The 17292-nt window shown below is 42.4% G+C and overlaps 2 protein-coding genes across 5 annotated transcripts in view; one reads left to right on the top strand and one right to left on the bottom strand.

The window, feature by feature from the left end:
• The window catches only part of TSNAX (translin associated factor X), a 346461-nt gene extending 337085 nt beyond the window's left edge, over positions 1–9376 (bottom strand). For both annotated transcript variants that reach the window (XM_085611968.1, XM_085611969.1), the window contains exon 1: positions 9174–9376. In XM_085611968.1, coding sequence (XP_085468094.1) covers positions 9174–9228 — 55 coding nt within the window. In that variant the 5' untranslated portion in view covers positions 9229–9376. The remainder of the gene's footprint in view (positions 1–9173) is intronic.
• A 32-nt stretch (positions 9377–9408) lies between these two features.
• Positions 9409–17292, top strand: part of OSGEP (O-sialoglycoprotein endopeptidase) — an 871251-nt gene continuing 863367 nt past the window's right edge. For 2 of the 3 annotated variants that reach the window (XM_085611965.1, XM_085611967.1), the window contains exon 1: positions 9450–9594. The gene's annotated coding sequence lies outside the window, so the exon portion shown is untranslated. Of the gene's footprint in view, positions 9595–17292 lie in introns of all 3 variants that reach the window. The other variant, XM_085611966.1, reaches the window with a different exon arrangement.

Raw genomic sequence — 17292 nt, 5'->3', positions numbered from 1 at the left:
CAAATAAGTGTGCAGCCGCTTCAGGTCAGCAGCCATGTGTATTTTATATGTGGCTAGATTTGTATTATATATGGAGCAAAAGTTTAGTTCAATAAATCAAACAAAAGTGTTTTTGTACAGCAGACATGCTGAACACATGTATTTGAAGGTGCTCTCATATGTGATCAAGAAGAAGATGGTGGCTCAGTGAATCAAAATATTTGCCCAGGATCACATAGTTTGAAACAAGTTTATGGGTCAAGAGCATTATAATTTTTAGAGGCCTGTACCCGATGCTTAGATCAATAAAAAAAAAAAAAAGAAAGCAGCAAACCCACTATAAGAGTGCTTCATAGATTACAGCATTGCCTCTGATGCTACTGATTTAAGAACATTATGGGCTAAACTTGCTGAATGGGGGATCCCCAAGCAGCTACTGGATGCAATAATTGCCCTATATTCGGACACCTGGATCCAGGTCAAACTAACCCAATCTTATGCCACACCAAAAACCTACACCAGTAAGGGCTTGAAGCAGGAATGCGTTATTGCACCTATTTTAACCTGTACACAGCACACTTGTTTGGCTCAGGCACTAATGATGGGGAACCTGTATCCCCCTAGGCTCGGACCACCCAAGCTTCCCATCATCCACCGGTATGCCATCCGGACCAGGGGCTTTCCTTGAAGCACTGTCGTTAATTGCCCTAGTGACTTCCTCCATGGTGATATTAATCTCTAGGGGGAAAGAACCTGGGACAGCCTTATCAGCTGTGCTAACTGCAGCTGTCTCTGACGTATTAGCACCAATCGGCTCATCCGTAAAGAGTCCAGCAAAGGAATTCAACCATTTTTCGCCGCTGATCGCCATATCAATGGTATTTATCTCTCTATCATTCAGGAATGGGGCATTAACCGCTCTCCAGAAACCAGTGTTATCTTTAGATACGCATGCCGCATGTAGGGCCTCCCATGCTTCCCTTTTTAGTGTAGTCCTACGTTGTCTTAGTGCCACCCGGTACAACGATCTTGCCTGCTTAATTTCGCCCCTGGATCTCGGTGCTTTGTTCAATGCCTTCTTTAGGGTAGTGTGGGCCTTTGTACAATCATTATCAAACCATCCCTGAGAAGGTTGGCATCCCTTACGTTTATCCCTTGTTAGCAGTTTTCTAGCCTCGTCTGAGATCTTAAGAAAAACATTGAAAACATCTTTGTCCTCCCTATCATGTGAAAAGCATAGCTCCATTTCCTAGATCGAATTGGTAATCAAATTTACCAGGAATGCCTCCGGGTCAACCTTTTCCCACTTTAACGTGTAACCATTTATACTAGCGAGGCTAATATAGGGGGGATATTGTGAGTTCCGAACAAGTTTATCCTCTGACCCCGTTCGCAGAAGGACCAGACATATTGGATAGTGGTCACTCATTAGACTATCAAGTGTCTTGCAGGAAAGAATGTTACGGGAGTACCTACTAGATATTAAGACAAAGTCGATAATGGAGGTACATCCCCTTCCATTAAAAGTTGGTTTGAAGGGGATAGGAGGTGAACACAATTTGTTCGCATAGCCAAGATCAAATTGAAAGGCTATGTCATTCAGCAATTCCCCTAAAGATGTATGTGAGAAATGCGTGGGGGCATCTTCCTTGTCCATCCCCATACCACAAATGCCTTGATGGCTAAATTGACACAAGGTGCAATTAAAATCACCTACCCAAATGATGGGCAGGTCTCCCTTCACTCTTCCTTGGAGATTTTTTAAACAAGAGGCTAAATTAGATAGGACCTTCACCATCTGGCCTGTGGGGATGTTGTTATAGAAATTTATCAAAGCAATATCCTTCAGCCCACCTAAATTCATGGTCAGGCCCTGGTAATAATCCCTGGCCTCTATGACTCTTACGTGTGAGATCCCTGCCGTATCAGGGACATAAGTGCAGAGACCTCCTTTATTTCGCTCATATTTACTAGCATGTGCTGCGGTATTGAATCTTTGGAACCCAATTATATGCTGTGCCTCTATGACCTAAGTCTCCTGAAGGCAAATTATATCGCAGTCCTGTATGTACGTTATCCAGTGAGGGTCTTTTACTTTAATGTATAACCATGCGATATTCCATGTTAATATATTGTCATGTTTACTAGATTTTACGATAGTCTCTTCACCCTCATTTTCCCTACAAATCTCCGTTAACAGAGTCCAGTTGGCCCTCTTCACTTGTCAGTTTTACTATATCTATAGAACTAACAGCCCCCATCCTACTTGTATCTTTAAACGTAAATGTATCTGGGGTCCTTGTTCTTCTAGTACAGCTTTCTGGTCCCTCACTCGCTTTATTATTTCCCACCATCGCAGTTGGTCTCCTCCTTCTTTGGACCTCCTCCCGCCCTGTGGGTCCAATAGGTCAATCCACTTCTTCCAGTCCCTTTAATAGATCAAAACGACTGGAAAGTAAAACACCCTCACCTCCCAGGAAACAGTCCCTGGGCCCAATAGTTCCATAGTGTTGTAACAACTTTAAATCCTATTGCGGGAAGCATAACTAAGCAAGTCCTAACCCCGCCAATTTGAAAGAGACTCTTAAAGAAGCATAACAGGACTCTTTCAAAGGAACGAAATGTGTCCGTGACTATGCAAGTTCCCGTGCGATTTGGGTCTTAATAACTTACACGTGGACATGGCCTACAAGCCATACTTTAAATATGCTCTGGGAAGGCAGGCCCTTCTGAACATTTTGTACACCAGACTCCTGACCCTGCCAATTTATGAGTTTAGAACACATTGGAAAACGCAACTACCAGGCCCACGGCAGAGCAGGTTGTTCTCAATGGTCAAGGAGTCAGATTCACTTATTTTGTTGCTGCCCCTAATTATTACCCCAAAGGCACTGCCTACTAAGGCCAATATTTCTGCTGCAAGGAATTAGATCATGGAAGGAGGCTGTCTACCACGTCTACACATGCATGACTCCGATGGACTTACCATGAATCTCTAAGTTCTTTACTATAACGAGAGAAAAACTAGAGACATCAGGTTCAAGACAACGCTGCTAAAATCACTATCATTGCACACTTTGCTTTAATCTCTCTAATACACATTACCCTGCATGGATTTAATGACTCAAATGATGTTGAATTACATATGTGGCACTAGGCTAAAAGACAATGCCGCTAAAATCGTTATTTACGATTGCGCATACACTTCTTTTGCGCTTTACAATGAATTATTTTAATGAGTTGCAATTTTGCCAAACTGCATTTCTAAAATCTGCAAGTGCCAGGTCTGCAAACACAGTTTAAACCCTCATGAATGCACTTAAACGAATCTTTTATCTGCAGTAAGATAAATAGGGAGGTGACATCGCGTTCAAAACATTGCTACTAAAACCATCATCTTTGCATACATAGATTTCTCTAATTTATTTTACACCCTGTATGGCCTTAACGATTCAAATAATGTTGACTTTAATTTCATTCCTTGTGTTTGCTTTGTCCGCCCTTAGTTGGCATGGTATGCCCAGACGTGGGTCCCTTGCTCACTTTGCCACTGGATTCAAGCTAGCCTGGCTGATGAGGGGTGTTACCCCAAAACCAGTCCTAGGATGCTTGTTTCAGGTCCAGGGAGACCTGGCTTGGCAGTTCGGGCTGACTGTTTCCATGAGGCACAGGGTCAAGTCTAATTTGTATATGGCTGGGTCCAAACGGGGTGGTGAAGTGAGCTAAAGAATATTGATGGATTCAACCCAGATCTGTGACTGGGGGTGAGCATCTGAAAAGTTTCAGCGCTCCATCTATCATCTCCTTGCTTTGACTTTTGTTTGTGGCACCAGGCTCAAGACAATGCCGCTAAAATCGTTATTTACGATTGCACATACGCTTCATTTGCTCTGAGTCATTATTTTGTCAAACTGCATCTGTAAAACTTGCTAGTGCCAGGAGTGCAAACATAGTCCTAACACCCATGAATGAACTTTAACTCAAACACATCATTTTATTGCACTAAGACTAATAGTGAGACCAGTTATTTATGTAGTTAACATCTTTTACAGCATGGGGTTAGACCAAACGACGATGCTTGTTAAGCTTTCATCACTATGTTTGCATACACAATTATTAGCCGTTCTAATGCGCTTTATTCTGTATAGTTTTAATAACCACAATCATTTTAATTTGTACTTATGACCTCAGGGCTAAGACAATATAGTATTTTAGTCTGCTTAGTTTTTAGGTCTCGGCTAGCGAAGGCTGCGCTTGCGCAGTCTCGCTCTCGAGATTTAATGACTTCAGTACCGGGATTGAACCCGCACCTCTTCTCCATTGGCTGGCTTCCTAAACGGAAGCCAGCCATTGGAGGAGAGGGGCGTCTGTCCGTTTAAGCCCCGTCTTTTTCGGATTCGGGGGCGTTTTTTTTACTTTCTTTCTCTCCTCTGGAATGTAAACATTCCAGTCAATGGCAAGAGGAGAGAAAGAAAAACACGCCCCCGAATCCGAAAACGCTGCTGCGTTTCTCCGAGGCATTTCTGCTTGACCTCGGAGAAACGCGGTGGTGTTCATGGCGTCCTCTTCCCCCTGCTCTCGGCTCCCTTGGTGCTCCTGTGTCCGGCTGCTGCTCTGGTCGCGATGTACTTCTTTGGTAGGTACCTCTTCTCTCTGTCATCATTGGTGTCTCGTTGGATAGACTTGCTCACATGACACGACTTTTAGTCGCAGATCTGTCGCTACAATATAGGTGTGAACTGAGGACGTGACCATTTCCCAGGCAGTGACCACTCTAAACCCACAAGCAACCATTTTAGGATCAGGCAAAATATTGCTCATGTCATGTGCGTCCTAAAGCGTGCGACTTAATCCTGAGCCACGTCGCTCAAGCGTGAGGTCACGAGAAGACAGTTTACTGAAAGGTCGCGCAGGCGCACACGTTCAGCAAAAATGGCGTTGGGCTCTACGGTGTATAAGCTGCTCTTCCGCAGGACTTCAACATTCACCTTGATTATTGTGGTGGGCACCCTGTTCTTTGAACAGGCCTTTGACCAAGGGGCGGACGCTCTCTATGACCACCTAAACAAAGGGGTAAGTGAGAGACTGGGTCACCTTCAGAGAACGAGGTAGAGTGGGTCACCTTCAGAGAACGAGGTAGAGTCGGGAGAAAGTCACCTTGAGGGTTAAGGAAGAGGTGCTAGTTGGGTCGGGGGAACCGTGGTTTTAGATGGTTAGGGGTAAGCAGTGACTGTTGTGGGTATTTGGGGTCCGTCGATTGGATTAGAGAGGAACTAAAACCTGGAATGTTGGCAGTCTCTTAGAGCGGGTTGGCGAGAGGATGCTTGTCAGTGAGGCTGCGTTGTGTTCTCACGCACACCGTGCTGAAATTAACACTGATTTCGTAGTTTGGTCTCGAAGATAAATTTTCCTCCAGACGAGGATGTTCTTGAATGTACCCGGCTCAACCCAAATTGGTATTTTTGGATACATACTGTTTTGTGCTCACCTTCCGCGGATACAGATAATATAGAGGTTTCTGTTGTGCCCACTTCAACGCTCCCATACTCAGTTTACCTCACAGTGCTCTGTAAGTTGATATACTTTAAAATGTCATGCGGATATACTGCCACTGTCCGTTCCCCATCTTTTTATCACACTCCAAATAGTTCTAGTTAAACTGTTTGCAGAGTCCATCCACTAGTAGTGAGGTACATTAAACCAGTTATGTTCAGTAGTTTCATAGTGACCGAAAAATCTGTAAGCGAGTAACACACACCGTCAGGAGCAACAATGACCCTTGCTCAGGCCAAATTCAGCCTCTTCGACTGACTCCTCGAAAAGCAATCCCATCCAGTAATCTGTTAGGTTAAATGCCACAAGAATGGACAGTGAGAACACGCACCCATGAGCAAGACATGGAACTGCAGATTCCCAGACACGACACTGGAGGTTTGAAAGTTGGCAATTCAATGCTTCTATACTACGTTTCTGGTAGAAACACCCATTGGCCTCTTGGCAAATAAAATAATTATTTGATTTCCCCCTCATTCAACCTGTTGTGTGCGTAAACAAAATTAATACAACTATATATGCTCCTTGATGTTAACTAGACAGATTTCATGATGTTACCCCATGACCACCACTTACGCACTGAGCATGCACTTTAGAGGTCGTATCAAGACCCCTGCTTTCTTTCATTTTCCTGTAAACCAGCAACACGCAAAGTTGTTGGGAAATCTGCATTGTGGTGCATCGTCACAGAAAGGAACACAGAAACCTCTGGGCCGCCTTGTAAGCAGATCCTTTGGGTTAAGAGATGGTAAATGTTACCCTGACTAAAACTATATGTATACAGAGAGATGCTATTTTGTAACATTAAGTAGTTCAAGCCCATTCTAGTATTCAGTCTCCTACCGTGAACGGATTTCATGAGATTTAAATAGTTGTCTAGCCGTTAAGCCGCCTAGACTTTGACATGGTGGCTGAATGAAGGCAAATAGTATGGCTAGTCAGAAATAATCTGCTGTTGCACCCCTTCATTACTAAGAGGTTTGATATCATAGGTCCCAGACAAACGGCAGATCTGGGGTAGTATTGTGCATGGGTTGTCCTCATTGCATCAAAATCTTCTTCAGCATTGGTCCAAGAATGGCTTTATTCTACAAATATGTATGACTGCAACTCTACCCTCTCAAAGAACTTAAAATCCCTAGGTTTTATCCTGGACAGTAATTTTACCTTCACAACGTCAGCAATATCTTGGGTAGAAATGCAGACTACCAAATCCAAACCTGTCACAGAATTGCAGATTTCTCTCTCAATCTGACCAGAAATCTGAACCCTAACCACTGTAATGAGTCAAAACCTAAAGCATTCCACTTCGACAAATTCATCCCTATAGCCACTGGTGACTTCTAAGTGAGACGGTTTGTTGACGTCTTATTCCATCTGTGTTTGGGCTTGGAAGCATGGTGTACTTAATGGTTCAGCTTCTCGCAACCTTGTGTGCGGATATGTGACTTCTATTGGATTATCAATTATTACCTTTTTCCTATTTCACAGTTATGCCCTCCCCCTCTAATCATCTTATTGTGTTATGATCTTTTTAGGTGGTATTATGTAAAGCTCTTTGATTTTGAGTCTAGTACGCGCTATATAAAAAGCTTTAAATATAGACACACACTGTATGCACACCTCTGTGGAGAAAAGAGCTAACCTGCTTTGTGCATCCCCAAAATATGTACATATAGGGTGCATCGATAAGGAAGAGGGTTTTTTACTAAAACACCCCTCTTCCTTATTGATGCACCCTACATGTACATATTTTGGGGATAGATGGGTGAAACATCCCCCTCACGTTGTCAGCACCCTGTGGGAGAAAGAAAAGGAGCATTACTCTGTTATCATGCACACATATGGGGAGGTTTAACACTTTACACACTTTTTAGGCATAGGAGGGTTGGAGCAATCCCTCATAGAAACTGTAGGCACACCTCTGACGACTGAAAGCATTGAACAAACCCACCTCCAGCCTCCTCAACCTTCAAAGAAATCTGAAGACTGGATGAAGTATTGCATTGAGAAAACAGAAGTTGAATTGAATTCATGATTGAAGAGGACAAGAAGGGTTAATTATCTTACATGTTTTCAAAACCCGTTCACCCTGCACGCATTTTATATACAGTAGACGGGCAAGCAAAGGAGGAAGTGGCAAGGAGATGTTTGTGTGTGCCTCTTCATTCGTATGAGTTTCCAGAGTGTGGGCATGGTGTTTGTGTGGCCACTCATCTATGCATATTAGTGTGTTCGTAACGATGTGTGTATATGCACGCTTTGCGGCGAATGGCTATACCAGTTGTGTTTGTGTATTTAGAGCAGATGATTGTCACGCCATCATAAACACCTTTTAATAACTGTGTGTGTGTGTGTGTGTAGGTGGCTCTGTGGGTGGCTCTATTTGTGTGTGGGTTGCTCTATGTGAGTGGCTCTCTGTGGGTGGCTCTGTGTGTGTGTGTGGCTCTGTGTGTGGGTGCAAATGCAATAGGTCTCGCATTTGAGAGTGATTAAGCTATTGACATTGTAAATAACAATGCCGTTTCTTTAAATGTTTAAAAAAAAAATAATAATAAATGTCATGAGCAATGCCAAAAGCTCTAACTTTAACAATGCCGAGACCATTGCATTGTAAATGCTTGTTACTGAGTGTTTTTACCTCCTATGAAACATTTTCTCCTTACTCTTAACTGACTGATGCGAATATATTGCGAAGAGTTTAATCAGACAATAAGCAAACTTGAAACTGCGCCTTCCTCCGTTTCACAGCACAGGAGAATCCTTGCCTCACACTTAAACAATCGGATTTACCCGTTCGGACCGGTTGTCTTTTCACAAATAGCGAGGCGAGTGTTTTTTGTAGTTTCTATGACGGGAGGACGATCAGAAGATATTGGAACACTTTAAATGAGCACCAGGGTTACATTCGTTTTTTTATGCACTAAGAGTATGCGATTTGTCCAGTTTCACGGTTGAGCGGAGGCCGAATCTCGAACCTGATCACCCTGTTCCAAAGTCAGCTGCATTGACCGTGACGCGACATCCTATGGCTTTCGGACAAGTCAATGTGAAAGGCACCACTCAGCATATATGACAACATTTTAGGACAGGGACTTGGGAGAATTTAAAAAAATCGAGAATGAAAATTCCACACTGACTTCTATTGTAAAAAATGCAATTTCATGCGGGTGACAGCTAAAATAAAGCCATTTTTGGCTTGAAAAATCGGTAGTCTCCCGCCTGAATCGGGTCTATTGGCATGTACACCACGGATTAGTGGCGCGCCTCGCAATTATACCTAAGTTGTTCAGCTGGCCACAATCTCCCGCACAGGTCAGTCTAGTCGGCGGAGAATGTTTCTACTAAAGCTACTTGGTAAGACACCGGATTTTTTCCATAGTGAGTGGTACTGTATATGCATACACGCCAACATTTTAGAAGAGGAAAGGCCCCCCCTTTCCTCTTCTAAAATGTTGGGGGGGGGGGGGGGGGGGGGGAGTTAAAAAAAAAAAAGCGAGATACTGTATTAACCCCATTGACTTCTATTGATGCAGATGCAATTTCATGTGGGAGGCAGCCAAAAGAAAGCCATTTGTTTTTTGCGCCAAATGTCGGGAGTCTCCCGCCTGAATCGGGTTTATTGGCATGTGCGATCTCACCTGAGCCATATAATTCACCTGCTTCATGCCACACCATCCGTTCGGTGACTGACATCTTGACTCTTCACCAGTTTACTTAGTCTGTTACCAGGAATATGCCACCGTCCCTACTCGAATCAATAAAGGGCCCTCGTGAACAGAACCTCTCTAGTCTACGAGCAGATTTACACCAACAAGAAGCACCCGCCCACTAGTCGACGTCAGGAGCGTGGCGCGTCGCCTAGGACGGGTCATCATTAGTGACATCGTGGGACGCATGCGTCGTCTGACAGAGTAGACTGCGCCTGCGCAGCATGTACTTTTAGCAATGAAAGGTTTCTTCTGGAAACCGCGGGACTTGCTGTGCCAGGATACTTTAGTACGCAGGTAGCGGTGAGCTGTGTTCTCCAGTTGATTAACCGAACTTGGATCCACGAGTACGGTGAGTGTGATGCGTTGCTGGTGGACTACTACCAGTGGTTTTCTCTCTTTTTTTCTGTTTGCACTAACTACCCTTGTTGCAATAAAGAACTTTTTGTTTTTTCGATTTCCCTGTTACTTTTTATTGAGATTCTTTTCTCTATACCCACGATAAACCTCCTTCACCAACTTGGGTCTACCATCAACATTATGTTTCCACCTCCAAACCTTCCAGATACAGCTTTATAGTGGGGTTAATCCTCAACTCCGAAGTTGATATCGCTTATTCAAATCTTGCCAAGACAAGACACTGTCCTTTCAGGCACTTTCAACAAAGCCTTCACGTCACGGTCAGGACAGTCATGCCCCTCCTCCACATTATAGCCTCCTGTATTGTCATCGGGCCGCATGCCAGCTTACATATGTGCCCATTGCAGTAGTGCCTGATGCATCAGTGGTCCCAAGTAGTTGGTCATTGGGACGATCTAATGTTGATCAGCCGCCGCACTTGTTGCTCTCTGAAGTTGTGGAACACCAACAACCTGTTGCAGGGATGGCCTTTTCTTGACCCAATTTCGCAGAGGACCATTACAATGGACTGTTCCGTTACGGAATGGGGTGCGCACTTACAGGATCTCACTGCCCAAGGCCAGTGGGAACCCAGACGGCAGGGTCTCCACATCAATTACCTGGAACTACTTGTGGTTCCCCTTGTATTAAAAGCTTGCTTTCCCCACTTGGTTGGCAAGTAGTCATCAACAAGATAGTACATGGATGTCATGTCTACCTTCAAAAGCAAGGGGGCACCAGATCTTACCCGCTCTCACCTAGCACAGAGCATTTAGCGGTAGGCTCTCCGACACAAGATCCATCTCATAGCGGAGTACCTTCCGGGAGTGGACAACAACTTTGCAAACCTTCTCAGCAGGATGCAGCAACAAGTCCATGTTTGGGAACTCCACCTGTAAGTCATCCTCCAGTACTCCCAGCTATTGACCTCTTTTCCACGGCAGAAAATGCCAAATGCCCAAGCTTCACCTCCAGGCTCCCTCAGTCAAGGGGCAATACACTATGCACAAGTTGGTCATGGTTATTTGCCTTTTGATTTACCTCCTCTCCCACTATTTCTATTTGTGGTTTGAAAGCTTTGGCAGATGTCTCACTCTCGTCCTGGTGGCTCCCACCTGGGCACACCAGCCATGGTTCACCACCCTCCTTGAACTTTGTGTTTCCACACTAGCAGCTCCCCAACAGGCCAGACCTTCTCTTGCAGAAACATGGGGAAATCTGGCACAGGGACTCCAGCTTTATCAATCTTGTGATCTGGCTCCTGAAGTCTTACAATTTGGGTACCTTAATCTTCCACCTGAATGCATGAGTGTGCCTTATGAACACACAGGCTTACTACACCTGCCTGTTATGCTACCAAGTAGAAGAGATTTGTTTACTATTTTCATTCAAAATACATTAACCCTTTAGCAGCCTAAGTCAGACCCCCCCAGGATTTTGTGGCTTTGAGTGGCAAATTTAGCGGCAAAAAAAAGCAAAATTTGCTGCCCAAAATTTCAAAATTCGTGGTATTTTTGCGGTGGGCAAAGAATGTGCCTGCCACAAAAATACCGAAGGCTTGTGCACCGTCACTACTGGAGACTGTGCTATGTCACAGTCTGTAACTTTGCAGAGTCTCCAGCAGCGCAGAGCTTGGAAACGGAAGGGTGTCTGATACCAAAGAGCAGATTACAATATGAAACCTGCTCTTTTTGGCATCAGACAACTTAAGCGTGCAGGGGTGAAGGGCTGGCGGTGGCCGCAGAGAAGGTTGAGGGTAGGTAAAAAAAAAATGGGAGAGTGGGAGGTTAGGGGTTAGTCCGCAAGGGGCACACTAACGTGTGAGGCAGCAGGCTAATTGCTCAGGAGGGGGCTAGCTGCATTTTGAAGGCAGGTAGCAAAGGCATTTAACAGCTCTGCTGGCCTGTTGCTCACCCTCTCTTTACTGGCTCAGTGGCAGCACAGAGCCAGTAAAGTGAGGATGAACAGAAGTATTTTTTTAAACCTATTTTGCGGGCCCCTTTGTAAAAATCGTGCCATTTTTAAAAAAGTGCCAATTTCGCGATTTGTTTTGCAAATCGCGAAATCCTGGGGGGGTCTGCTAAATGCAAGGAACTGTCTGCAACCTACTTCACTAGCAAACTTGTAGTTTAGCTTTCACAGCCATACGACTACACCTAGCTGGTATAGCTGCCTACCTTCGGAACAGGTAACACATTTCCCTCTTCAGAATTCCTGTCATTAAATCTTTTATGGGTGGTCTCAGAAGTCATTGCTCCTCGGGTACTGCTGCAGATCAGAGCTTGTAAATTCTCCCTACTTCCACGGACAGAGTAATTTCACAGTCATGCGCACATACACTCATCATACGCTGATGGGGCCCATAACACCAACATTCATTCTATTACTCTATCCACACTGAATATAAGAGAGAACTCCTAAATCAATCTGCATCTAATTTGAGGTCAATGCAACCAAATTGAATTGTCTCGAGTCATGATTTAACAGTTTAAACACATTTGTGATCTCAATAATATGACAAAGAAATAACCACCCGACACTGTAATTCAAACAGAAATTAGTTTAAATGAAAAGTCATTCAATAGCAAAATCATTATTCTCATATTTACCTATTCTAGCTAAATGTCGTATTATAAGTCAGGACAGGTCTCTCAGTAAAGAATCAAAGTCTCTCGAGTCGCCGTCCTCTCAATCAGCATCGATCCTCTTGAGCATAAGTTCAGGAAGAAGTGGCCTTAGAGCCTCTCTAGTCTAACAATATTTATACTAAAATTTACATACTAAAAGTTACAAAACAAACTCTAAACGTCCGTTGAGCAGAGCGAGCAGGAAAGGATGTTAGCTCGCAACATTTAGAAAAATCTTCACTCTCGGATATCTCAAAAATAAAAACACGGAAAAAGGAAGCACAAACTAAATTTGCAACATCCATGGATGCTCTTCTCCGGAATTATATCACTTGCAATGAAGCCACCGCAAGTTTATCAAAAATGTTCATTTGTGACAAATGTTCTCCTCCAAGGATATCTGGCGACCATCCCAGAGTTGTCGTCCTTTCATAACTTTTATCTCAGACAGAGGCCGAGGTTATGTTCAACCATATTCAGCAAGGCCTCTCTTCATATTTCATCTACTCAAATGCAGGCTGTAGATGTCGGCCATTTCTCAACAGGCCAGAATGGACAACTTAATTAAAAAGAAACACAAAACAACGTTACTACATCGTATTGATTATACAGTGTTAATTCCCACTAATACCCTTATGTGTATGTATTTATCTAGCCATTTGCGACATAAAGAAGCATTAAAGCATATTATTTTTAAAGCGCAAACACATAACACTTTAGCCACACTTATTTAATTAATTTGCTCACCAACTTAGTCCACTTATTAATTAAGCCATGCAATTGCACTCCCACGTGTAATTCTTTCATTAGTAAGGTTGATTAATTAAAACACTCGACAAAAATTAATACTTAATTATTAATTCTTAGTAATTTTAATTATAACAATAAAAAAATATAAACTGAAGTTTGAGTTTAAATAGAAAACCCTGCTCCAGCAATCCCCCCTTTGGTGATATATCATCACCACAAAAATCCAACCCAAAAATTTAATCCCCTTTTCCTAGGAGAAATTCAAATGTCTTTTTTGCATTTACATTAAACTCCAGTTTCTCTTTCATCCTCTTTTTTCGTTTCTAAGTACATGCTTTCCCTAAATTCTTCCAATTCTATTTCTTGTGGGTCTCTTTTTGACCTCTTTTGTCTCTTTTCAACATTTTCTTTTACTATTTTCTTTTTATTCCTCCTATATCTACAACATAAACACCCTAATCTAAGAATCAATAAAGCAACAATCACACATGTCAAAGGAAATAATATCTTACCAAAAATGGTACTACCTATCTTAGCAATAAAATTCTTAACCGCAATCATCTTATTAACCATTTTAGTCCAGATACTTTCAGCTTCCAGTGGTACTAATTCTTCATGCAAATCAGTAATATTTTTGATATAGACCTTTAGATCTCTGCTTTCATCAGGAATGTAAGTGCAACAATGTTGAACTTTCAGCATTCCACAGACTCCACCCTCCTTTGCCAATAGAATATCAAGGGCAAGTCGATTTTGCATAGACATGGCGCGTAAGGCAACCATCTCTGTATTTACCAAAAGAAACCCTCCAGCGGTGCTTGTCGATAAGCGATCCACCACTGTTGACGGCTTCCGAATTCCATATGCATTTAATGAAATTCCCACTGCTGGTATCAAAGCTCCAAAAATATCTCCTACAATTTCTGACCAAGTTTCTCTCCTAAAGCGTGTTAGTAAATTAATTTGTTCTGCATCTTCTATTCTATCCATATGAAAAATCTTTGGAAAGACCAGGCCAACATAACATGTGCCATACCAATGGTCAGGCAACCTGTAATAAGCCTTATTCCCACAAATATAATACACTCCCGGGAAAACTGGATCTTCTCCTCCTTTAAATCCCCATCCCGTTGCAATAAAGTATGTATCATGGCACTCACTAGTCACAACAAAATAATTATCATATTGAGATTTCCTTCTGGTAATGCATAGTTTACCCTTCTGTGGTGCATCTAAAGCCAAAGTTGGACCAGAGTTTCCTAGAACCTGCTTGGTTCAGATAATATTAATAGGACGACCCTCTGATTTATCCTTGTTAAGAGTGTAGCTCGAAAGTGCAGCATATTCCTCAATTTGTACCATAATTTTAGGGATGGCAATGTCCGGATGCTCTTTTACAATAAGTATGTCATCTGCGTAACCTGTAGATTTGATAGATCTACCATTGATGTTTAAACCTATAGAGTTCTGCTGCTTATTAAGTGACACCAGAAGTGATTTGTTGGCTAGGAGGAAAAGGGAGGGGGATAGAGGTCAGCCCTGTCTTGTGCCTTGTTGGAGAAGAGTCAGGCAGTACCCCATTAGACCTGATTTTGGCACTGGGAATTGAGTATAAGGCCATAACCATTTTTAGGTCGAGCATGTGCTGAGAGGCCTGTTGTAATGTTTACTGTGGTTTAAAGCCCCTCCTCTTTCTTTAATTGGTTCACGTTCCTGCCTTTTAGAAACACATGCTTTTGCTTGGTTAGCATGTCCATTTCCTCCCGCCTTTTTTTATTTTTTATCCTCCCTGCAACTGCCCCAGCTACTTGTAGTTTTCCACGTTCTTTAACTAATGTGTATTTGTGCGCACTACTTTTTTTTCTGTCAGTGATGGTTTGTTAAAGAAGGCTACCTTTGCACATTTGCAGTGAGCCTTCGTTGTAAATGTAATGCGTGTTTTTTTGCTTGTTTTGTTAATGGTTAAGACTTGCAGACGCTGTGTTTACATTTTGCAGTCTGCTTTTGTTTGGAAATATAATGTGCACAAGTGTGTTTTTATTTTGGGTACTAGCATGTAATGGTCTTTTGTAGCAATGCAAATAGTAAAATTGAGCTCTTATCAAGTGTTGTGCTTTTTTTTTTTTTTTTTTTTTTTTTTAGGAATAGTTTTTACATTTTCCATCGAGGACCTCTCCCCAGTCGGCTTTACGTTTAAATTATTTTTAGGTGCGCTTCCATTTGTATCCCAGCTAGCTAAACAGCGTGGCCCCACATTAAACGCCCTCCGCCCCCCGCGTAGTTAAACATATACACAATACCCGTTGTTAAAGGGTTAAAGCAGGGCTGCAAGGTTATCTTTCTCCAAGCCAAGGTTACATGTTGTTTTTCCAAAGGTTAAAATTTAAAAATGTGCTTAAAATTAGTCCACTCGGTATATTTATTTTATGTTTTTTTTTATGTTTACTTATGCCTCTTTGGACACAGCGTCTTTTCTGTGTTGACAAATAGCTTTCCAGTGTTCACCACCGTTCGTTTTAAAATTTTCTTATCAGACCAAACTTTTTGAATTGCTAATGGCCCGTTAGGGGTGGAGTAAGAGGTTGCATTGAATCATTCTATTGCAGCTAGCTCCTTAGGTGTGTTAAACGCACTGTACTATGGAGTGTTCACACTTCTTTGTCGGTTATGGGATGGTGCAACTAAATGGAGACAGACCTGCTGTGACTAGATGCAGTAAATGCTCTCTCTGGCTTCCAGTCGGCTTTGTTATCCAAAGCAATACTATAAATGTTAGGAAATTGCTCCCTTTTTTACAAACAAACCTGGTCAATGATTACAATCACTCCGGTTCTTTTTTTTTAGTCCGAAGAACTTTTACTTATAATGCGCACAACTGCGTGCTTTAATGCCTCCCGGTCTCTTCGCTAATATTTTCAACCAAGGCTTCTTTAGTTATGCCTCTTTGGATGCTGCGTTTCCCTTGTTTTTATGAACACAAACCGTCTCCAACATTTCCACACAATTTATTCAATCATGCTTAGTGTGCATTTTAAGTGTATTTATTGTCTACGGCAGAGTAGTTTTTTCTTCCCAACAAATGGTTTCTCAGCTTAATGACTCCGTTTTTATCGGGAATTTCAAATTTTTTTAAGGTACAGTGGTTACTCTATATTCCGCACATGTCACTGTAATAAAGATAACCTCTTTATTCCCGGGTCACTTTAATCTTTATTGTACCATCGGTGTTTGCTTTCTGGAGAAGTACAATTAAAAGGCTCACACCAACCCAGACTCGTTGATTTGGAAAAAAAAAAAGGTAACGGTGTAATCTGGTACAGCTAGAATAAAGGCAATGTGGCATTTTCAGATGTTTTTACATTAATAAACAGTTTTTTTTTTTAAAGCACTTTTTAATGAATACTTGCAGAATACATATACAGCATCAAAAGAAAGCACATTTGTCTATACGACAGTCTAAACCCCACTATGTCTATACATAGCAGTGAAATATGCAATAACTCAGATGACCATTGTTATAATACAGTAAAGTGCCATACACATAGCTTACATATACAATATTAATGCTTTTCAATTTTAGGCGATTCATTCTGCTCAACTGACCACAAGTATGTCACCAAAGGTTCCCAAATGTCAGTTGGTCTAGATGTAGCGGGGAGCTTCTCTGCATAAAGTACCACATTTTCCCGGCTCCCATTCTTTCTGTGGGGTGAGCCGCGCATTCCACTGCTCCATACTTTTATTAGGGAACATAGCTTGTAGTGTGGGTTAACCACGCCCTATGTACAACGCTAAGTTAGCATAACCTCGATGGCTGTTAGAAAGCCAGCTTGCTGCTTCTGCTGCTTTTGCACGCAACACTGTTGTTACATGTTATTCATTCGAGAACTGCTGACTCAACTTTGCTTCACATGAGAACCGTCTGTTGTTTAACATCCTTAACAGTGAGCAGTGACCTTGGTCTGTACACCGTGTAAAGAACGAGTCTGGGTCACTAGACGGGGCAGGTTGTTGTGTTCAGGTTGATCGTACCACTTCTTAGCCATAACATACATACAGCTGCCAATACCTGAAAGACGAGCCATTTAATATTACAGAGCAGCATGTTTTCTGTCACATTCGAAACGAAGAGCTGTTGCAGGAAAGAGCCTAGCTGATCCTGTGATTTGATTCCACTAAGCTGATCTATAAGGTATGGGGTCCCCCATGCAAGCCAAAGAGACCTTCTTTTAGTCTAATAATACCTTATTAGTTGCTAGAGAAAGGAGGGTGGT

This window comes from Triturus cristatus, chromosome 6, assembly GCF_964204655.1.
Source record: "Triturus cristatus chromosome 6, aTriCri1.1, whole genome shotgun sequence".
NCBI classification, from domain to species: domain Eukaryota; kingdom Metazoa; phylum Chordata; class Amphibia; order Caudata; family Salamandridae; genus Triturus; species Triturus cristatus.
This window is presented reverse-complemented; position numbering and strand designations above follow the sequence as displayed.